The sequence below is a fragment of the Lissotriton helveticus genome, chromosome 11, assembly GCF_964261635.1.
Source record: "Lissotriton helveticus chromosome 11, aLisHel1.1, whole genome shotgun sequence".
NCBI lineage: Eukaryota > Metazoa > Chordata > Amphibia > Caudata > Salamandridae > Lissotriton > Lissotriton helveticus.
The window spans coordinates 647912277-647935660 of record NC_136072.1 but is presented as its reverse complement, the minus strand read 5'-3'; the positions used below and the strand labels follow the sequence as shown (position 1 = coordinate 647935660).

General features: G+C 47.3%; 1 protein-coding gene across 8 annotated transcripts in view; it reads right to left on the bottom strand.

The window, feature by feature from the left end:
• Positions 1-23384, bottom strand: part of LOC144791723 (disintegrin and metalloproteinase domain-containing protein 9-like) — a 2314109-nt gene that overhangs the window by 1459619 nt on the left and 831106 nt on the right. For all 8 annotated transcript variants that reach the window (XR_013602453.1, XR_013602452.1, XM_078666491.1 and 5 more), the window contains 2 exons: positions 7844-8016; positions 5301-5382 (listed from right to left, as the gene is read on the bottom strand). Coding sequence is in view for 6 of the 8 variants with exons in the window: in XM_078666491.1 (XP_078522617.1) it covers positions 5301-5382; positions 7844-8016 (255 nt within the window). In the remaining 2 variants the exon portion in view is untranslated. The remainder of the gene's footprint in view (positions 1-5300; positions 5383-7843; positions 8017-23384) is intronic.

Genomic DNA, 23384 nt, shown 5'->3' with positions numbered 1-23384 from the left:
GGTTGGAAGAGGCTGGTGAAACCGAACCCCCACCAGCAGATTCTTTCTCCGTGTCCACCATTTGATGGCGTCTTTTGTCGCTTGGGAGAGTTTGATGCGATCCTCCCAAAGATCTGTCGCCTGGTCCCATTGATCCTCCAGAGCCTGCTGTAGAGGACGCATTCTCAGCCTGGCGTTTGGGATGAGAAAGATGCAGGACGCCATGGAACCTAGCAGGGATGCTACTTGTCGGGCTGTTGGAAGCCGAGATGTCAGCAGGATTCCACATTTCTGGCTCATGGAAAAAAGTCTCTCCTCCGAAGGAAACGCTTTTCCCACGTTTGTGTCCAGAACGGAGCCAAGGTAGTGGATTGATTGAGTAGGCCGCTGGACTGACTTCTCCAGGTTCACATGAAGGCCGAGCCTGTGCAACTGGAGTAGACACAGATGTAGATCGTGTTTCACCTGCACTGGAGATGGACCTTTCAGGAGCCAGTCGTCCAGGTACGGGTAGATGAAGAGCCCCTTCTTGTGAAGAAAAGCCGCCACCACTGCCATGCATTTGGTGAAGACTCGTGGTGCGGACTTGAGACCGAAGGGAAGCACTGTGTACTGATAGTGTTTGTTCCCTACGACAAACCTTAAGTACTTGCGATGTTGTAGAGCAATAGGGATGTGAAAGTACGCATCTTGTAGGTCCTCCGAACACATCCAATCTCCGACTTGAAGATGTGGGCATATTTGGTGAAGTGCCAACATGCGAAACTTTTCTCTGACGATGACCTTGTTTAGAAGTCGTAGATCGAGTATTGGTCTGAACTTGTCCTCCCGATCTTTTTTGGGGACAAGAAAGTACCTGGAGTAAACTCCCTTTCCTCTTTGTGCGAGAGGAACCTCCTCTATCGCTCTTTTTTGTAGTAGGACTTTTACTTCTCTTCGGAGCAAGCTTAGTTGATGAGGGTAAGCGATCTTTGGAGGAATGCTCTTTGGAGGGGCACGGAAACGTAGCCTGTATCCATTGCGCAGTATATTCAGCACCCACTGATCCTTGGTGATGCTGACCCACTCTGCCAGGTGTTGTGAAGCACTTCCTCCCACTGGAGTGGGCAACGGCGCCAGAGGAAGCCACCGATCAGGCTTTTCCTCCTCTCGTGGTGTTAGAGGATTGCTGATGACCTCCTCTACCTCTGCCAGGTTTACCTCGAAACTGGGATTTCCCCATGGTCTTATTTTGGGACCACTGAGGGGTTGGAACCCTCTGTTGAGCCCCTCTCCCCCTGTTGGGCTTGAAACGGCGCTTGAACTCTTTCTTCTTTTCCAAGCCCACCGCTTTCACTGTGTCCAGTTCCGTCTTCATTCGGGTCATTTCTTCGTCAGCATGCTCCCCGAAGAGAGCGGAACCCGAAAAGGGGAGATTAAGGATGCGATGTTGAGCATCCGGCTTCAGGCCTGTCAGGCGCAACCATGCCGATCTCCTGGCACAAACCCCATGAGAATAGGAGTGCGCCGCCAGGACAGCACCATCCGCAGCCGTGCTTATCATCTGATTCGCCACCAAACATCCTTCAGTCACGGTCTCTTCAAAATCCTGCTGGTCTTCTTTTGGCAGCTTGGCTTTGAACCTTTCCATAGAGTCCCATAAGGCCCTGTCGTATCGACCCAGAAGCGCAGCCGCACTAGAAACCTTAAGAGTCGACGCAGCTGAGTTGCAAACTTTGCGACCCCAGGAGTCTTGAGTCTTGCTGTCCTTGTCTGGTGGGACTGAAGAAGAACCGGCAACTGCGTGTGTCTTCCTCGCCGCTGCCACAATAACCGAGTCTGCTGGAGGGTCAGATCGTACAAAAACCGGGTCAGAAGAGGCCGGTTTGTATTTCTTCTGGATGCGGGCTGGCACCGCTCTGATAGCCGCCGGAGTTAGGAATACCTCCTTGACAGGATCCATAATCCCCGGGACCAACGGTAGTAGAGGACGGGTGATCGCCTTTTTGTGTAAAGTCTCAAAAATGACTGTCGTTGTAACCTGAGGGACAGACATTTCAATGTTCAGCTTCTGAGCTCCTCTTTGTAAGACATCCAGATACGTGCCAATGTCATCCACTGGGGAGGATCGGGACGTAGGACTGTCCGTCAAAGTAGGGGAGTAGTCCCTCTTGGAAGACCTAGTAGAAGAGGTAGATGAAGTAGACAGAGTTCGTCGACGACTACGGTGAACACTGTGCCTCCTCTCTTTTGATCGTTTCGAACGCTCTTCTCGTCGAGGAGAGCGAGACCTGACCCGCTCCTGTGGTTCATTTCTGGGAGATCGGGGCCTGGGAGATCTGGTAGGTGGTCTCTCAGGAGATTTGCGCCTGGGAGGGCTATGCTTGTCCATCTCCTCCACCAGATCCTGAAGAGGAGACCTGTGCTGCGAGCTGGCATAGTCTTGCATACGCTTTGCAGCCCCAGAATCTCTCCAATGGTCCAAAGACCTGTATCATCTAGGAGACAGTCTGACTTTATCCGCCCAAGGGTCCGTCCGACGCTCAGGTGATTTGCGTACCGGACTTCTGGACTTCGAAGATGCCGTGGAGGAGCCAGAGGACCTTGAGGTGGAATGACGGGAAGCTGACTCCGTTACCATCACCACATCTGAACATCTCGACGCCGAACGATCTTCCCTCATGGTCGAGTGCTTTCGTGGAGTCGGCGGAGCAAACAATCTTGTTTTTAAATGTCTATGCGAGGATGCGTGGTCTCTCGACGTCGAGCAGCGATGAGCAGCCGCCGACGGAGTTCCATGCCTCGACGTCGAACGGCGAGTACCGGCCGTCGACGGAGCCCTCTCTCTCGACGTCGAACGACGATGCCCAGTCGTCGACGGAAGTCTCGACGTCGAACGACGATGTCCTGTCGTCGACGGAGCACCCTGCCTCGACGTCAAGTGACGATGTCCAATCGTCGACGGAGGCCTTTCTCTCGACGTCGAACGGTGATGATCAGCCGTCGACGGAGTTTTCTGCCTCGACGTCGAATGTCTGTGCGACGACGGCGGAGGGGTATTGGACACCCTCGATGCCGAGAGCTGACGAGACACCGACGGAGACTGCCTCCTCGACGCCGATCGACTCTTCCCTGTCGACGGCGGAGGGGTCTTGGTCCTCGACGCCGAACGTCGCTTCTTCGACGACGGCGGAGGAGTCACGCTTCTCGACGCCGGTCGACGTCTGGATGACGACGGCGGAGGGGTGACCTCCCTCGACGCCGGTCGTCGCCTGGTTGACGACGGCGGAGGGGTCTTAGAACTCGACGCCGACCGTCGCCCGGTTGACGGCGGCGGAGTTCCCTTCCTCGACGTCGTACGTCGCCCGGTTGACGCCGGCGGAGGGGATTTTGACGATGGAACTGGATCCTTCGACGTCGTCGACGTACCTGGTCTTCTCTTCGACGGCGAGCCCGCCGTCGACGGTAGTTTAGACGATGAATGATCCACCGGTGGTTCTTTTCTCAGCGCCGAGCCCGACGCTGAGGGTGAGGGGTGTGAAGACTTCTTTCTGGAAGATGAATGAGTCTTCTTGGAGCCCTTCCTCACCGGAGATCTTCCTCTTGATGACCTATGAGCTAGGCCATAAATGCAAATCCTCTCCCTGTCTTTTAAAGTTCTTCCTGACAGGTGTTCACAATGAGGACAGGTGCCTGGATCATGTTCCTCAGGCAGACACAGGATACAGACGTCGTGGTTGTCTGATTTGGCCTTCTTGTTGCCACAAGAAGGGCATTTGTCAAAAAGTGAAGGCATTTTCAGGAGAAAATGCTCACCAAAATGACTGAAAAAGACAGTATCTTACTTGACTAGATGTTAAATGTCGAGTAAGAACAAAAAATTGTCAAAAGTGAAGAGTTTTTCTGTCAAAAAACAGGAAAATTAGTGGAGCTGTGTAACCAGGGTCCTTCTCTGAAGGAGCCGGAAAGAACAACTGACCTAACTGTCACCCCTGAGGCATGATGGGATACTGGGGGTCATGAGTGCCTTAAAGGCACGGTGTCAGTTTATTGCTATGCAGCTACAGGTTAGCTTTTCAGTCTTTTTAGACTGTGTGTTTGCAATGCAGCCTGGGAGCTTTCTATGCTTCCAGTGAGTTATAAGAATTTCTACTGCTTTTTGAGCATTAAAACAATTTCTAAACAAACTTTTTTGTTGTTTCTCATGTTTCTAATGCTTATTATTATACATGTATGGTGGAAATTCTACACAGCATATTTCAGCTCTGTTTTTTATTGGCTGCTATTGCATGTTATATATATATATGTATTTATATATATATATGAGTATATATATATGTGGGGCACATATAATATAGTGTTTCCGGGGTCCCGCACATGGGCGGGAATATTCTAATGCTTATGACTATTGATGAGGATCCCCTGGAAGAGAACTTTGGGAACAATATAATTAAAGGTGTTCTGGTGTCCGCAGAAGCAGTAGGGAATTATTCAGAGTTTATGACTATCAATGAGGATCCTACGATGCGGTGGTGCAGTTTGTGAATGCTGAAAAATATTAAACCTTCTCAAAAGTGTAAACTTATCAAACATGCAAGTTCCTTTTTTGGCTCAGGCTCCCAGTGTTAACAGCAACTCTCTTCCTCACTGTGTCACTGGTCGGATCTCTAGGCTGTAACACTGATTTCACCCACATGACAGCCTTGCATAGAATATGGCAATGACTTCACTCATGGCATTAAGGTCTATTGTAGCCTCCACGCACATCATTCAGCCCTTATCACTCTTTCAAAGATTAGCCTCTAACCTTGATCTGTTACAATGTCTAAGAGACGCCCAAGCAAAAACTCAACAGTTACTTGATAGCTCTCCATTGAGCAGTGATGGGGTCCTCATGGAGGTTTGAAGAGAAGGATTCCGATAACAGTCGTAACTATGTGACTAACCATTAGGGTACTATATTGGGGCAGTAGATTGCATGAAGTGCCTCAACCGTCTGCCATCGTGGCTCCACCCTATTTCTATTTTGTGTAGTTAAATAGAATTATATTTTAAGGGAGAGAATAGAGCGCTATATAGATATGCAATATTTAACATGACAGAGGACCCATGAGATACTGCACAGGTAAATTCACTGTGGATTGACAGGTATTTGTTTAGTTAGACTTTGTGGAACTTCTCCCGAGAAATTTTGGCGCCCGTTCTCATGTATCTATTTAAGGCACCAACATGTGTCAAATTTTAACACATTGCTTATATTTTTACAGGGATGAACATTAATGTCATTTAAGAATGCAGAAATTAATAGGTTTAAAATATTTTTGGCAATTATACATACATACCACTACAAATGATGTTGAACTGACAGGATGGCAGGCACCACCGAAATTTGTCATACCAGAAACCAATACCCTTTCTTCTTTCCTACAGAACAGAAACATCAAACAATACATAAACATATATTATTTAAAACAACATTGCACATTGTGACATGAATCTATCATGCATGACAAAAGAGGAACTGAATAATACATTTGTAAGAACCTGCACGGATACTCTTGGTTGTATTGATTATCTACATTTTATTTTTTTATTGTTTTATTCCAGTCCCTGTTAATTTGACATTTGTTTCAATCTGTAAAACACTGAGTAGTCTCTGCCATCTACATACTGCCTGTCTGTAAATCAGTTGGGTGGACCTTCAGTTTGGAAGAGAGGGCTACTCTCTCCACAAAACTCTAAATCTGGCCCTTTATTTTGTAGTACTCTGGGCTTATCCTGAATTCCATAAGTCAGGAGTACTACAAGGGTATGCTACACCTACTCTAGCAAAATGTTTGTAAATCGGGCCTTAATGCCTAAGCATACTGAGTCCTTTCTCTGTATGCACTGATAAGGGTGGGATCAGATAGTTGATTTTGGCGTCTGAATGTACTTGCTTAAACATGGCCATTTAAATCATGCTATATCTAACTGAGGAGCCCCTATAAGGGTAAAACAGGTCCTGGGTTACTTGTGTTCTGGTTCAGGTTCAGGGAGGAATTTGGCCTGGAAGTTTGGGTTGGACTGTTCCCAAAGGAGCAGGTTGAAGACTGATTTTCGTTTGGCTTGGTCCAAACTGAGGTATGCAGGAATACTGCATGAGTAATTACAAGTGGCTGAGAAGCATTCCATCCATCAATTTTTCATATACTTCAGTGCGATGCCCTTAGAGGGCCAGGTATGCTTAGATGGGTGTCCAGTGTGCTAATGTGTCACCGGAACCAAGCAAATCCTCTACTATTGAGCCCTAATAAGGGCAAAACTGTTCTTGGGTTGCTTGTGTTTCAGGTCCGGGAGGACCTGGCCTGGCAGTTTGTTCTAGACTGTTAACCACTGGAACAGGGTCAGGACTGAGGTGGCATCATGGTTGAAAAGCAATGGATTGTGATGCAGACTCGAGCAAATGCCACTGCCTGAGATTAATTTAAGCATTTCATCCACCACCTTGTTTTTGTTACCTTAAGTATGAAGGGTATGCCAAGATGTAGGTCCCAAGCACATAGTGCCATCGTAACCAAGTTGTACCCAGCTGATGAGCCCTAATCAGAGTGAAATTGGCTATGAGTTGCTTATGTTCTGGTTCACGAGGGACCTGGGCTGGCATTTCGGGCTGGACTGTTGCCAATGGAGCCGGGTCAAGACTGATTTGCACATGGCTAGGTCCAAACTGAAGTAGTATGGTGGGCCAAAACCGACTGACTGGGATACAGCCTGAGCGATTGGCAGTGGCTTAGATTAATTCAAGCATTCTATCCATGAATTTGTGTTTGTTGCCCTTTATTTCACTCTAGTGTGCCTTATTTCTCTCTATTTCAAGAATGTGTCAGTAGAATATTCCTTCAAACTAATCTAGGTACTTCTCTGTCCCTTAGAATAGCATACTTACTGAGTGATATAAATAAATAAATGCAATTTCCAATAAATATATTTTAGCTCTGCTCTATAAATGGGACAAAGAGAGTACAGCAGTTAACCCTTTCTCTGCTGCGGTGGTTTTGCACCTTTGTGCCCAAGCTATTTTAAAAACAAATTGGCATTAGGTTGTATAAATACATACACATACTTATTTGGTCTCTTTGTAGAGCCATTTAGACTATAGATTTTTCCAATAACATTTACGGCTAGTATTTGTGTAAACCCTGGATAAATACCTCATTGCAGACGAAAGAGATAAAGTGGAGCTATTTTAATTCTTTCAGGAAATCCAGAATATTCTGCAACATCTCTATCATGTAGCTGTTCCATAAATTGAAGCAGACACAGGAACGAATATAGGCAGGTACTTTTGCGGGCTATTAGAATCAATACAAAGTAAGATCTTTTGAATTTTGAATCACTCTGGGGATAACGGCGACCAGAGGAGAACCTTCATACAATGAATCTAACCAACACATTCATAGGCCACTATTAAAAGACTCTAGGTCTTGGAAAATTGACATGGAGTCCTCAGATCTTTTGCTTCATGACTGGCAAGCATAAGATTTCTCACAATGAAGACCTTAAACTATTTAATCAGTTTCTATAGACACATCATTTTCAACTTATTCTACTGTTGATACATATTAAGGTTTGTAGAACAATGATACTTACTAAGGCTTTCTGAAAATTCACAGTATATTGCTGGAGATCCACAAATATATTTGTGTTTTTTCTCTTAGTCACTATTAATGAAATGTTCAATATTGTAATGGGCAAAAGGGTACCACTAAATAGATATTCTCTATCACAAATACTATACCTGCGTAGATGATACTTTCACCCAGTTATAAAGTGATATTTTAATACCTTAAGATGATACTCTGTACATGACATGTTATGTCTTATCCTTTTAAGATGTACTCACAAAGCCAATAATGCAGCATCACTTTTGACGCGTGAATCCAAATGTTTTACTTTCCATTGAGTGAAGCTTGAAAGTAGAGCCTGAGGGTCTTCTTTGTGGGTATCAATCTGGTTACCTTTTGTCCATATTTCTACTCCAATCAGCATTATATGTACATTTACTTGCTGATATATCTAAAAAGAAACAGAGTAAAATACTAAAATGATGTTCCATATGTGTACCTCACTTAGCCTGTGCTGTCTGACAATATTGTAATTTCTACAGACTTTCTATGGAAGTAATTCTTAAAAAGCCAACTTTCTTTCAAAACATGAAATCAACTAGTTTCTGCATTGGGTCCTGTCACAAAAGAAATGGGTACCCTACCTGGTTCACTGATAACACTGTCCAAATCTCGTTTACACATGTACAGCCACTACATCAAATTATTACCAGAGTAAAAAAAAGCACAAACGTTTACATAATATACAAATACTGCAATCTTAAAGCCACCATAAAGCATCTGAATGTAAAAAGTAGCTAGCAACACTTTCGATCATCGTAGGTGTTCCACATTGTTTTCCTTCCATCATCCCCACGACACAGTACCCAGTACCTATGTTACACATCTATCAAGTACTTGCCATTCCATGACAGAAATTGCACAATCACACCAGCAATTGTCATTTAGACAGATCTGAACATCTCCTAAAAACTATACCCTTCTTCAATAGAATAGCAATTGCCTTCTGGCAATTGGTGCCGATATGAAAAAGTTATTTATCTTCGGTAAAAATCTTTCTGTGGTTGCTCTATCTGCTCCAAATTTCACAACTTTCAAATATCCCTGGTTCTAGACTTGATCTTGAAATTGATGTCATAGCTCTAGTGGACGAGTAGAGTGCTCTAGTTTCCATTCTAGCATCGGAAACAATGCCATGATGATGTCACTGGAGCTATACAATACCCACTGTGGTGCACTAATGTCAGTTTGCCATCTGTTTTTTCGATCTCCTTAGAGGCAGATATGAAGGAAAGACATCAACTGAGGCAGTGTTGCTGTTTTGAGACCTTATTTCTTAGGCCTATGACCATCCTTAAAAAATGGGAGGTGGGAACCATCAGAGAGGCACCTGTAGGTCAAGAAAGTATCCACCAGAATACCAAGAGTAAGTTACTTTTTCTACTGATGGATACTCCTACCTACAAATTGCTCATCTATCAAATAGATTCCCAGCAGAACCATTCCAAGGTGGTGGGCTAGAAGAATAGTGAGACAAGAAAATCTTCGCGGACTGAACAGGGGAAATGGCCTCCCCTTTTCACCTCCAAGTCCAAGCAAAAAAGATTAGTGAAGGTGTGAAGGAAAACTCATGTCGCTGCCCTGCAAATCTCAGCTACCGGTACACGTATGATGGCTAAATTTAAGGAGGAAGACTTTGACCTGGTAGAATGAGCCGCAATTCCCTCTGGGGTTTCTTCTTTGGAAGGGTGGGTCACATTATGATGCACAAAGTTATCCAGTAGGTCAAAGACCTCTTCTGAACTGCCTTGCTACTGTCTGTGTATCCAATGAAGAACTAAGAAGCTGACTGCTAACCAGGGGTCCGGCCTGTGTAATCACTCCTTCTCTTTGGATGGTGTGTAGGGTAAAAGGTAGGACATATAATGGATTGACCCAGATGGAAATGGGTCACCACCTTGAGGAGGAAAGCTGCTTTAGTTCAAAGGACAAGTTTGTCCGGGAAGAAGCATGTGAGCGGCAGGTGGATGCTCAGAGCTTGCAACTCAATGGAATGCCTGGCCGAGGTAACTGTAACCAGAAAAACAGTCTTGACAGTCAACAATCATAAATGACAACTATGAGACTGCTCAAAAGGAGCACCCATCAAAAAGGTCAAAACAACGTAAGGGGAACACTGAGGCTTGAGGAAGAGAGTTGAAGGAAACCTGTCTATCGGTCCCTTCAGGAATTCCATCACTACCAGTTACTTGAAGAGGGATGGCAAGGAAAGGATGACAAGGCTGTTATGTATCCCTTAACAGTACCCTCTGTGCAGCCCTACTGGACCTGTAACAGGGGGAATTGAAGGACCTCAGACAACTGAGTTTTCAAAGGCTCCACATGTTGTTTAGCTCACCATGTGATAAATATATTTCAGTTGTTGTTATAGACAGACTTGGTGGAGGGCCAATAAGAGGATAGGATCAAATTGTCCACCTCCAAAGGCAACTGCAAAGAGTTCAGATGTCCTGCTCAACCTCCAGGCATTAAGGTGTAGACTCTGGAAGATGGGGTGCAGAACCTGCCCCTCTGACTGGGTGAGGTGCCATGCCCTAAAAGTTAAATGGAGCAGGGAACACATCAAGAGGTACATAGTTTCTGCATATCACACTCTTCTCAGTCAGTCCAGGACAATGATAACTTGAGTCAATGCCTGGTGAATCTTCCTCAGAAACCATGAGAAATGAAGGGAATGGGAGGAAACATTCTGAGGTGGAAAACTGTACTTCAATTGAAATGCACACTCCAAGTCGTACTGCCTGTCAAGATCTGGACGGACTGGCCATAAGGGCTAGACAACTGCCCTCAATTTGGAAGACTGATGTAAAGTACCTGCTATTCTGGAGACCAAAGCCCTCTGAGCTCCAGAACCTCCAGATGAGCACCCTAGCCAAGGGTCTATGCATCCGTCCCTACTGTGGTCACGGATGGTGGCGAATATATGAACATTCTATGACAGAGGTGATCCTCCACAAACCACCAAGTTAGATACGTTATAGTATCCTAGGAGACCACACTGGTGTCTGCTAGGACCCCATGCTGGAAGCAATATCTTATGGGATATCACTGATGCGCCCCCATAAGTCAGCATGCATGCATGACCAGGAGGGTGCATTAAGCCAGTAGACCAAGCAGCTATAGAGCCTACAAGACAGAATCTGAACTTCCGCCTGAAGAATTGCAATCCTACCCTGAATGTCCCAGATCTGCTGTGGAGGAGGTGAGGTTCAGTGTGATGTTGTATACAGTACAGCCCCCATGAACAACAGACACTGAGAAGACTCTGGGTGAGACTTTAACCATGCTGATGGAAAACCCTAGTTGAACAGCATGGATGCTATTGCCTGCATGTAGTACACCCTATGTGATGAACCAGCTTTAAGCAACTAGTCATCCAGGTACGAGAATACAGAGATCCCCGACCTCCTATGATTGTCTGCAACCACAGCCATCAACTTCATCTAGACCTGGGGTACCACTGTCAATCCAAATGAGAGGACTGTAAGCTAGCAACGTGCGGGCAATACCATAAAATGCAGGTATCTCTTGTGAGACCACAGGATCTTCATGTGGAAATATTTGTCTTGCACGTAGAGGGAAAACAGCTATATTTCTATTTCCAGCACCAAAGGTATCTGAGCCAGCGATAGCTTACTGAATTTCTTGTGCATAGGTAAAAAGTCCAGAACCAATAGAGCTAGGATCAGACGGAAACCACTGTCCTTCTTGGGAACCAGTCAGCACTGAAAAAAGCAACTTTTGCCAATTTTCTTTTCTGTAGCAGGGCAGTAGTATTCACAGATGTTCTTCTGACTGAGAGAACTGTTGGGGTGGGCTGTGGTAAGGGGTCTGCTGGAAGAGTAGGGTATACCTTGTTCTTGTAGGAAAAACTTTGGCATAATGGTGGTGACACAATGGGCAGAAGGTCCATCTGTCCAGCTCTTTATTAAGTACATGATTTGATACAGCCAAAAGGACTGTTGAAACTCTTCTTGGTAGAATGGATTTAACAGGCTTCATTCCTCAGCCTTGGCCAAGCTGTCAATGACAGCAATAATTGCTGTGCCTTTAATTTTAGCAAGAGAGACAATCTTGCAGGTGCGAGGTCAAATTGTGCATTGCGAGAAGCTGATGTGAATATCATTGTCCTGCACTTCACTCATGCTGGGTAAATTATCCTGCACTTCATTCATGCTGGGCAAATTTACCCCAGAATGTTGAAATTGTTAAAGGTGAACTGAGGAAGAGATATTTGTAATACATGACATTGTTTCCTACTTCATACCAAATTCTGATGGCGGGAATCCCCAACTTCCCCAATCCAAATGTCTGGGATTGGCCCGAGCACTGGAGATCGACTGGCAGTTCAAGAGTTTGCATTCCATCACCTAACAGATTGGTGCCAAAGTATTCTATCCAGTGAATCACAGAGAAATATCCACAAAGCTTGGCCGGACTGATGGCAAACCTGGTGGGGGGTAGGTGGGGCAACTGGGCGCCAAAGTTGGATTGCAGGAGGCATATCATCCCCGATGCACCTGGATACCCAGGTGTTTGAAGGACTAGGTAATGTTTGACATGTACTGTATTTTAATACCACTGAATTGGTCTGAGGGTGGGTGGTTTGAGGGCATACTCGATGTTCAGGTAGAATATTACCTCAGATGAACAATGAGAATGCAGGAATGAGTACTGGTTAGGCTTATAGGTTATGGCCATGCTCATGCTGGTGAGTGCTTCTGTGGCTCCTGAAAATGTTTTTTCCAATATTGCCTTTGAAGGTCTGGGAATTGATGGGCCTCTTAGGAATACCCAAAGGGTAATCCCCAGCTGTGTTTAGGTGTTATTCCTAGTTTAAATGTATTTGTTTGGTTGACAGGCATGTTGTGATTTGAGGATGTGGGCCATTCTGAACCAGCTGCCTAGCAACAAGTAGTGGGGAGGCTAGGCAGGTGCTGACATGGTTGATGTGCATTGTCAAAGGTCAGTGTTGCAGAGTACAATATTTTTTATACGGTAAACCACTGTTTGGATGCCTGGATTGTGCTTGTGAGTAATTGAATGTATGGGAGATACCAGAAAATCTTCACTATAGCAAATTTTTTTGCAGAATGAAAATAGTTTGAGAGCAAGATAAAAATGAGGTAATATACAACACGATCCATAGGCATGGACCAGATGGGGTGTGTCTTAAAGATATGCATATGGGGGTAAAAAAGTTTTTTGTAGTAGGGGAGCTATACATCCTCTATATACATGAAGCTCAAGGAGAGTCACCACATTGCTCACAAATCTGCACCATTTCTAGTAGACAATATAGCACAATTATCAAGGGCTGATGCGATTCTTGGGGAATATGAACAAGATGTTGTTGCTAGAGATAGATAGATCTGGTATTGGAAGGGAGGCTGCTCCTGGGCCTTTGTATCTGCAGAAATCTGTCAATGGTATATGGCATATGGTGAGAGAGACATCACTCAAAGAAACAATTTTCCAACTATTCTGTGGCACACAACTTCTTGAGAATAGATTACTTTACTTGTGATGGCATCTTGATGCCACGTTGCTGAAAGACTGAGCCATAGTGGACAAGCTGAGATAAACCACAGAGGAACATTGGGAGTTCCTCATAACCATTATAAACAGTCCATTTATCTCTAATGGAGTGGGGAAGGGAAGGGTAGAGAGAAACTAAAGAAACTCAGGCAACACACTTGGAAGTATAGAAACCATAAGTGGCGGTGAGAATAAAATGTAAGAAGTGATTTCATGGCTTAGTAAATGTGTGGAGAGCCATAGATTGTTGATAATGTAGATACAGTGTAGAGATAGACACTTAGAAGTTGACCTTTTACTAAGCCAACTGACAAAAACACACTGTTACATTGCAAGAGTTATTATCCCAAAACACAAAGGGATAATATCCTGCTTGGGGCATGTTAGAACTGGCTATTTCTGGTAGGCTAAGGCTGACGCCAAAGCCAGGCAGAAACCACCATTCTAGTCAGGGCGAGGGAGTCACACGCCAAGATAACCCCTGGTCACCCCCTTGGTAGCTTGGCACGAGCAGTGAGGCTAAACTCGGAGGCAATGTGTAAAGCATTTGCGCCAGCGCACAACAGCAACAACATCCTAGGCACACCACAAAAGGAACTCCACACAAGGTTGTATAAAAATAACTTCTGTATTGTCAAAACCACATCAGATAGAAATCACACATGTACATTGTGCCAACTGGCACGGGCAATATTCACAAGGGATTATTTACAAGACAGGGCCACATAGGCCACTGTCGTAATCAGCACTTAGTAGAAATAAAAATACTGTCAGAAATTAGAATAAAAGATATAAAATCACTGTAGCAAAAAAATAACAGTTATAAATCACATCCAGTAACTACTGGGAACAGGTAAGTACCACCTACGCAACCCTAAACACCTTAGGAGAATGTCACGCAGGGAACCAGGACCTCACTAGGACCACCTGTATTAGAAAGAACAACCACCTAAGAATAAAATACATTTAGGGGTATTAACAAGAACACATTACCCATGATGCATGAAACACATTCAGAGGAGTAGTAATGGAAAACACATGATGCCTAAAAACATTCAGAGGTGTACGGACAACCACCTAAGTATCACACAGCGTTTAGGGGTCTAGAAAAGAACACATTACCCATGATGCATAAATATACATTCAGAGGGGTAGTAAAGGGAAACACATGATGCATAAACCTACGCATTCAGCGGTGTTCAGAACAAAGCACATGATGCAATAAAATACATCCAGAGGTGCAGCGCAAGAAGACACATGATGCCTAAAACATTCAGAGGTGCAGGAATAACACATGATGCAAGAAACCACATTCAGAGGTGCAATAACCATACAATTGCGCAAAATCTACATAAGCCACCACCTGTGGCAGTCCCTAGGCCAACTGGCCTTGTTGGGGCTAAGACGCCCTGTGTCTCAATGTCAGGGGCCTAAACGGTGCAGGTGCCCACTACTTGCTGGGCACCTGTGAACATCCCAAGACCTAAACGGTGCAGCTGCCCACTAATTGCTGGGCAGCTGGGAATCAACAAAAACTGCGACAGGGGCTGTCACTAGCTCCTAGAACTAAAGCTGCGCCAACTGGGAGCCACACAGGCTCTGGACACCACACAGGTCCCAAACCTTGGAGCCACACAGGCTCTTAAAACACTCGTGTCCCCTAAGGCCACGGACTCTGTGCAACGCTGGGGCGGTCCACTGCCAGCCGGGACCGCCCTGTCTGCCACCAACATCTTGGGGCTTCGCACTGGCACGGCTCCTCATGGAGCCCTTGAGGCTCTGAAAGTACCTCCTGAGCCCTTCGTGGGCTAAACATAGCCAAATGCCCCCACGAGCCTCCGTGGCTCTAAACACAATAATATGGGCAGGGAGCCTCTCAACACAAAGGGCGCCTTGAGCCTTCTGTGGCTCGGGTAACAGATGCGGCACCGTAAGCTGGAGTCCCCCTCCCGGGGACTCCCACAGACAAAGGTGCTCTTCGAGCCTCTCGGGGCTCTCAGCAATAATGCGGCCACCGTCAGAGTCCCTCACGGGGTACTCGGTCCCAGCAATGCCCCTGAGCCAAGACGCCCGCACTCACCAGCTTCCCTGTGCGGCGGCGGCTCCTGGGGCGGCTCTCCTCTCGCTGCAGGGCTCCCTCGGCACGCGGGAGCCCTGTTCACCGTCCGCCATACTTCTTCTTCGGTCTTTGACGTGCGGTGGGGGTGGGCACCGGCAATGTGCCCCGTGCCCCCTCCGCTACTCCTCAGCTCCTCCGGGGCTCCTTCAGCAATGGGAGCCCTGCACCGGCGGCACCGGCCGCCTTCTCCCGGGCGCCTTCCTCTTCTCTTCCCGGACTGCGGGGCGGGACTTCCGGCCGGTCGCGCCAGGGTTGGCCGGCCGGCCAACCACTTCTGGGTCGCTGCGGGCAGCGCAGCTGCCCCGCTTAGGCAGGCAGGCGGGGAATCATTATCCGAGGGGTGGGCTCCCTCGAGATAAATAAATAAAAAGTGAATACGCGGCGTGGGCAGCCGCGGAAGGCCATAACAGGGCTACGACGCGCTGAGGGGGAAAATTACAGCGCTCCCAGCGCTATAAATGAAATAAAGCGCTCATAAGCGCTGGCAGCCAGATAAAGCGCTTCCCAAGCGCTACAGGCGAAATAGAGCGCTCTTAAGCGCTGGAAGCAGGACAAAGCGCTAGGGGGAATCAGGAAAAGTCCAGCAAAGTCCTGGGGGGATAGGAAGAAGGTCCAAAGGATCCCAGGGCAAAGCAAAGTCCCCCCATCAGCCCAGGCAAGGCAGAGGGGTCCCCCAGAAGTCCTCCAGGCATCCAGGGGCTGGGCAGCTCCCGCCCCTGGTAGATTCAAGTAAAAAACAAGAACATTTTGGAAGGGGACACAGCACCTTCTTATACACAGAAAAGTCTTTGAAGTCTTTGTGCAGGCAGTGTGAGAACCAGCTAGAACTGGTTATAGGGAAGTCCTTTCAGTATCAGGGACAGAGGTGACAGTCGCCCAGCGGGGAGGTGGAGCCAGCATTGTGGCAGGCAGGCACAGCCTCATACACTCTCAGGTGCTATCTCCACCCACTTCCTTAGCAGCAGATGCTGCCTTTCATCCACGGGCTGACTCAGACAACCTCCTGGGGCTCTGCAGCCCCTGTCACCCTCAAACCAGACAGTCAATCCACAAGCAGGCCCAGGCACTCTGGGCCAGGCTCACCAGCCAATCACACACCAGGCACAAATTACACAAATATGCCAACTTCTCAAAGTGGCACTTCTAGACTAGACACAATCATGCCGCATACACCATTACGCTGCATTCAATCTCACGAGTGCGCACATATCAAACACGACCCTGCACTCCCCACACATCAGGAACTACCATGGGCATACATATTCCCCATTCATTCCTATGGGAGGGCAGGTCACTCACCATACATACACAGAGAGCTCACGCACTTTACACTGTACCACAGTGAAAAAAGTGCGCCAAGGCCTAAAATCACCAACACCAGGTTACAGAAACAGGCTAGGAAAAAGCAAAAAGTTTAGGGGTGAACCTGCCAAAAGGGCCTGGTCCAACAGGGCAGTTCCCCCAATTGAGGAGGAACTGTTCATCTTTGGAGGACTTCTACAAGCATTCAGATACTGTGGGTCAACCTCCTGGTTAGGGGTTATCCAAAAAGGATAATAAAGCATGCTTTTAAATGAGCATGGTTTTATAACAGGGAAAGCATGCTGGATAAGAGCAGAGTCAATAAAAGGCAAGATTCCACTACGCATAGAATATTATTTGTGAGTTAATTCTCTAATGTAAGCAATAAAATAAAAAATATTGTAAATTCGAATTGGAGTATCCTGAACAAAAATGAAGAGGTAAAACTGTGCAAGCCCCGGTTTGCATTCAAACAGAATGACAATACACGTAGGAGCCTTGTTCACACATTTAGGCGCCGATTCTGATCTCGCTCGGGAGGGCACCGAACGCGATCCGGCTGGAAAAAGTACGAGTTGTACGCGTGTTGTCTGCCCGACTCGTACAGCTGTACGAGGGAGCAAGTACGATGCGAGAAACACAAAATCCCCGACCGAATAGTTTCCGGGTCTGAACCGCTCTGTTCGCCTCATCCGGAAGCAAACCGTGCTGTGCAATGGAGGCGATTTCCAACCAAGCCAGTACGATGCGCGCGTCTGACAGCCAGATCGAGCGGAAGTTTCCAGCTCACAAAATGTCTGGGAAGTTGCCTTTGGGGGTCAGCATCAGACCCCCGTCACCCGCAGCCTTAAGACTCGGACACAGGGGGAGACCCAAGGGTCTTCCCAACACAGGCATGTACGGTGTGGATGGCACCGACACGTACCCACTGTAGGGGGCACCCTTGTGCAAGATGTACCCATTCAGTCAATGGGACCCCATGTACGCGTCGTATGACCTGCTCCCATTGACTTAAATAGGAGTCCGACCGAACCGAGTCCGGCAGCATGCGGCCACATCGTACTCGCTTGGTTGGACTGCAGGAGTCCAGCTCAGTCGGAAATCACTCCAGTTCCGGCTCGGTCGGAGAACTTTCCGACCCAGATCGGAATCGGCTCCATAGAGAGATCAGACCCATGCAACAAAGCACGCTCCAATAAGGGAGAGCATTGGGTAATAACAAGTGTGGAAGCTGCTCAATATGTAACCACTGTTTAGTGACAAAAACACTGGTACATAATGGGTATACGCTGATACCTAAAAGTTTGAACAATTGCAGAAGCTCCAACGTAGTTTATCTGTTATGCTGCCCATGTGGGCTACCTTAATTTGGAGAGACAGGAAGAGAATTGAGGTTGAGACTGCTTGAGCATAGGTCAGCGCTCAAAACCAATAAACAGAATGCCCCACTAGTGGACTATAACAATACCCTGAAACACAAACATACTGAATTTGAGTGGTGCATTATAGAGAAGATCACTGGTAACAGGAGAGGTGGAAATCTGGAAACGAAAAGAAAGAACGGGGAACAATGGCACATTTACAGATTAAACACCATACAGAAGGAACTCAACACAAGGGAGGACTGGATGAAGTTAGTAATGTAGGTTTTGTGCTGCCAGTCCTATAATTCTGTTACTCTGGGGCCCATAATGAATACCTGTTCTAAGGGGACAGTGGGAACCAGGATGAGTAGAAAGATGGAATAGGGAATACAAATATTATTACATTCTATATCCTTCTCTCCCTCTGTTTGAAAAATATCACAATACGAAGATTAATAATAGTCTGAGTCGGGGGGAGGAGCCAAGATGGCGACGGAGACGGACGTGTAATCACCCGGCTCCCCGAGCCTGTTTTGCTGCTAATATATCCTGATTACTATCCGGCGACAAAGTAGCCGCGAAAGGACGAGCGAGGCGCGCTGTGGCCGGTGGCGTCCCTCCGGTGCTCCTACCTGCCCGATTGTTGGTGTTAAAGGCGGGTTTTCTTGACGACCGAAGCCGAGCCCTGCACCAGTGCCCCGGGTCGATGCGCCCAGCTGGAGACGGCCGGAACTCCACGGCTCCCGCCTGCGAGTGATGTGCCTGCGCCCCCCGCCATGACTGCCTGTCAGGTGCCCGCACTGATCCCTCCTGTGGAAGGACTCTTCGACCGGCTGTGAGTTCATAATGCCTTTCCCCTCATATCGATGTTAAGGTGCGCTGCCTTGCTTTGAATTCGCTGAGGGGGAAATGGCCGCTGCGCTTTGCCATTGCTACACGCCGGGACGGATTGCCGTCCGGTACCTACAGGATCCAGTGCACGCTATTACACCCCGGCTGCCTATCGTGTGTCCCACCCGAATGAGCGGGGACCCTAGGTTGGTACACAATATGGCGGTCGTCTCCTCCGCGGTACGGATGGATTCAGTCTCTGCCCCTGAGGATCTCGCCCTCCATGATCTTGAGTTGCGATCGGACCCCTTTGTCGTTCCTCGCACTGCCGATTCACTAGATCGGCCACATTCCATCACCCGTGCCTCCATCCTTACAGCGCTAGCCGAGCTGAGGTCGGACTGGCATGTTCGCTTCTGTGCGCTCGGTGTGAGGCAGGACGCAGCCATTCTCGGGCAGGAGAATGCCTCGCCAGCTGACCCCCCTTGTGTGATCGACCGAGCCTCTCCTGAAACCGGCATGGGAACATTGTTGCAGCGCAATTATCAGCTTGTGGAACATCCTGAGACTGTGCCCTTTGTGGGACTACCGCCAGCCCATGTCGTGAACGCGACTTTGTTTCCCTGCCTGCCTCAGCCTTTCCTGTTGGACAATGGACACTTGTCTTCATTCGTGGCTCAGCTGGGGATACGACTCAGTTTCTACGTTGCCCAGGCCGGAGATGCTCTGGGTTTCAGTTGCTGTTTTGTGCTGCATTGGGTGGACTCGGGTGCGACATTATTCTGGACTGCCATGGTTTGTGACTATGTTTGTATGATCCACGCAGGGGGACCTTCTCCATGTAGAGGGCGGCCATCTTATCCCTTTGTTCTGTCTGGGGCGGAGTGTCATCCGGGGCCATATTTGGATGGACGCTTGAAATCTGGCCAGGGCTAGGCATGATCTTCTTTTGTATTTACTGTGTTTAAGGGGCGGGTGGGGGCCCGAGACGGGACGCCTCCTCGAACTGTGCTGCAGTGCTTTCTGATGTCTCTCCCTGCTTTCTATAAATATTGTCGCTCTACTCGTTATTATGGGGGGTGACGAGGTTTTATGGCCGGGGAGTTCGGGTGATTTGGGATGGGCCCTCCTCCAATGTTAGGGATTTCTTTTTCTTTTCCTTTCTTTTCTCCTTCTATATTTCGGGTTCTTGTGGGCGACAGACACATTGTCGGGGGGGGGTAGGCCGTAGCCTCCGCATTGATGTAGGGTGGGGGGGGGAGGGTTTACTTTCATATAGTTCGTTTCTATGGGCCTTCTATTTTCTGCGCTTTTCTTTACCTGTTTCCGTCCTGGGTCCGAAGGTAGGGTTAGTAGGAGTGGGTGGCGCTATGCGTGGCGTGTGCTTGCCTGTCTACGCTCCTGTTGTTTTGCCTTGATCCGCCATGTTGTTTTAGATGTCGCTTCTATGGGTGATTTTGTACTATGCTGTTGCCTACTCATGATGTGCAGTTATAACGCGGACTCAGTACTCCTTGATCTCTATTCTTCCCTGTTTAAGTTTTATACCTTTAAAAATTTTAAAACCTAACCTTCACTGCTCCTGTTTTCCTGGTGGCACGTATTCGTTTGAAGAATTACTCCGTGTATTGCTACTGTTTATCCTGGGGCCGCTGGGAATCTGTAATGTTTGCTTTTATGCTGAAAGTATTGTGGCCGGCCTGACGGTTGTGGGCCCGTATTTGTACACTTTTCATGCACAATAAAGGTTTTATAAAAAAAAAATAAAAAAATAATAGTCTGAGTCTTCCAAATTATTATCTGCCACCTATTTAATAAGGTCGATCTGTAGGTTTATACTAAATGTGGTTGATATTGAAACGCTAGGTAGAAATCAGGGTACACCTTTACATCTTGTAATGGGTATGATCCAACAGATATGATCAGCCATATGATTACATTTAACGCAAAATACATATAAATATATATATATATATATATAAGTATAGATAGATACTAACATATTATATCATTTTGTCTATTAGTGTAGACGCAGTATTAAATAAATATCAAATATAAGTATGGGGTTTTTATATTTTTTAATCAATGGTTAGCGTGTTAAACATACTATTATCTATCCCATACGAATTAGGAATCTATGTATTTCATCATATTCTTAAAATGATCCCTGTATATAGGAGTAAACAAGTAGTTCCACTGGCTGCCCTGCAGCATGCTGATGTGCACCCGATGGATGTAATGCCCACGAGAGGGGGTGTATGAGAGCGCACTACTTGTGACGTGATGTGTGACTGCGCTGCCAGAGATGGCTATCAACATTGCTGACAAGGCTATATAAACGCTTATAGTTATTTTGTCTGTCCTATGTCCGAGGGCCGTCATGCTGTAAAGAATTGCCTACCCTACTATTGACCCTGCCATCGGTGCCACTACAACTGCGTTTCACGTTCTTAGAGCCCTGCTGCCACCGGATGACCACGACGACTAGAAGGGTGCACGCCGTTCACAGTGCCCCGCGCGGAGGCTGCGGCCTCCCCAATACAGCAGGCAAGATGGGCAAGCCAGAGAAGCAGCAAACGAAGCTACAATTCGAAGCAAAAAAACAGACCAAGGGGGCTGCTGGCGGGTCGGAGGGGGACAATGACACCGACGAGGGAGCCGGTATGGAGGGTGTGCTACATGCCATACAGCGAAGCCTGCAAGAAATGAACGGGAAGTTGGATACTCTTACGCAAAGAGTTGACCACATGGCCGCCAAGATGGACAAACATGGGGAAAGGCTAGTAGAAGCAGAAACGAGGATATCGGCGGTGGAGGATGTATCAAGTACCAACACTAAGACCTGCGCCACCATGGAGAAAACGTTGGAAGAGCTACGTAATAAGACGGAGAATTTGGAAGCGAGGTCCTGCCGCAACAATGTTCGCATATCAGGTCTTCCGGAATCAACAAACACGGGAAGGATGGAACTATATGTGGAAAATCTCCTTAAAGAACTTTTCGGGGCGGAGGAATTCTCGTCGGTGTTCCTGGTGGAACGTGCTCATCGCTCCCTGGCGCCATGCCCGAAACCGGGGGCCCCCCCACGCATCATCATAGCCCGTCTGCTGAACTACAGAGACAGAGATACGATCCTCAGACGAGCACGGGAAAAAGGAGACATCACGCACCAGGGAAACAAACTTGACTTCTACCCTGATCACACCATGGCTGTCCAATTGGCCCGCAAAGAATACCAGTCGGCGAAAAAGAAGCTAAGGCACCTGGGAGTGGAATATTCCATGCTCTACCCTGCAAAACTCAAGGTAATTCACGTGGGGAGGTCCACTGTTCTTTCCACGCCACAGGCAGCTCTTGAATATATCAAAAAGCTAGGCAGGCGGAGACGAACGTCCGGACGAGAAGACCAGCCAGACGACGAGGGCTGAGCGGCCCTGAGCAGGTAATGGTGTTTCGGTGTTGAATCAGCGGGGGCATGAACTTTGTCATCCTCTTTCGTAGGGACCTCGTTGCAGGTTTTATAACGCCTTAATTGCATACTGTACACAGGGATTACGATTGGGCAAGCTGAACTATGGCAGTTTTTTTCACTGAGGTACAGCGCTCACACAGCAACAAGTAGTAGAACATTTGTGCTGCTGGAGGGTGGAATGATTTGCACTTTGGGTGGGCCAAGATGCACTGTCCCGCGACCGCTTAACTAGAATTAGAAATGAGAAAGAGATATTGCTTCTATATGAACTGTCGTAGGCTAATTGGCGGACAAGGTGTGCTTGATACGAGAACTACTCCACCATAGACTATGTGGGAGAGGTGGCTTCTTGCCGATATCGCCAGTTAAGACTACACCACTGTAAGGTTGTAAGGTCTCGTGACCTGTTGATCAGTGACGGAAGAGTTAAAGGTACTTCTATTTGTAGCAGGTAATGGGGTTTCATCGTTGTATCAGAAGGCTCAGAAGCACTGGCGCACAGGGCGGACTATGAAGCCCAGACTCACGAACACTTCACTCTGCTACTATGCAAAAGTGTGGTCTTGACACGTTATATACTGCCCTTGTTCACATGTTAGCAGAGCTGTGTCCTGTTAGTGAAACAAATTTGGCATATACTGAGAAGGGCAGCAGTACTGCAGGCGTTCATGCACGGTTAGCTCAAATGACAGGCTATGAGGCCTTGACATATGGTACACAATAGCGAAAGTGTAGAAAGTACGCAGACTAATAGCACTATGTTCACGTTTGTTAATTGAGACAGACTACCCGTCCACATCCACAATGTGGGTGGAGAAGTGCGCACCTGGTGGACCCCCTGCATGGGTGTCCCCCAACACATGTTGGTTTTATAGTTTATTTTGTTCCGAGATATGGCTTTGGCAGGATTGGGTTGCTGAAGTGGGTGGGGGGGAGGAGTGGGGCATTTGGGGATGTTCATTACAAATCACTGTATCTGAGAAGCATTGCAAACTCCGAATTACATAGCATGTATGACATGGTGGATTTCCTTGTTGTTGATATGTGGCCAAATTGCAAAATGTCTATGATGAAGGGCGCCGAGAGGATGAGATGCAAATGGGTTCCATGCTGAAGTAATAAAAGAGGCCAGG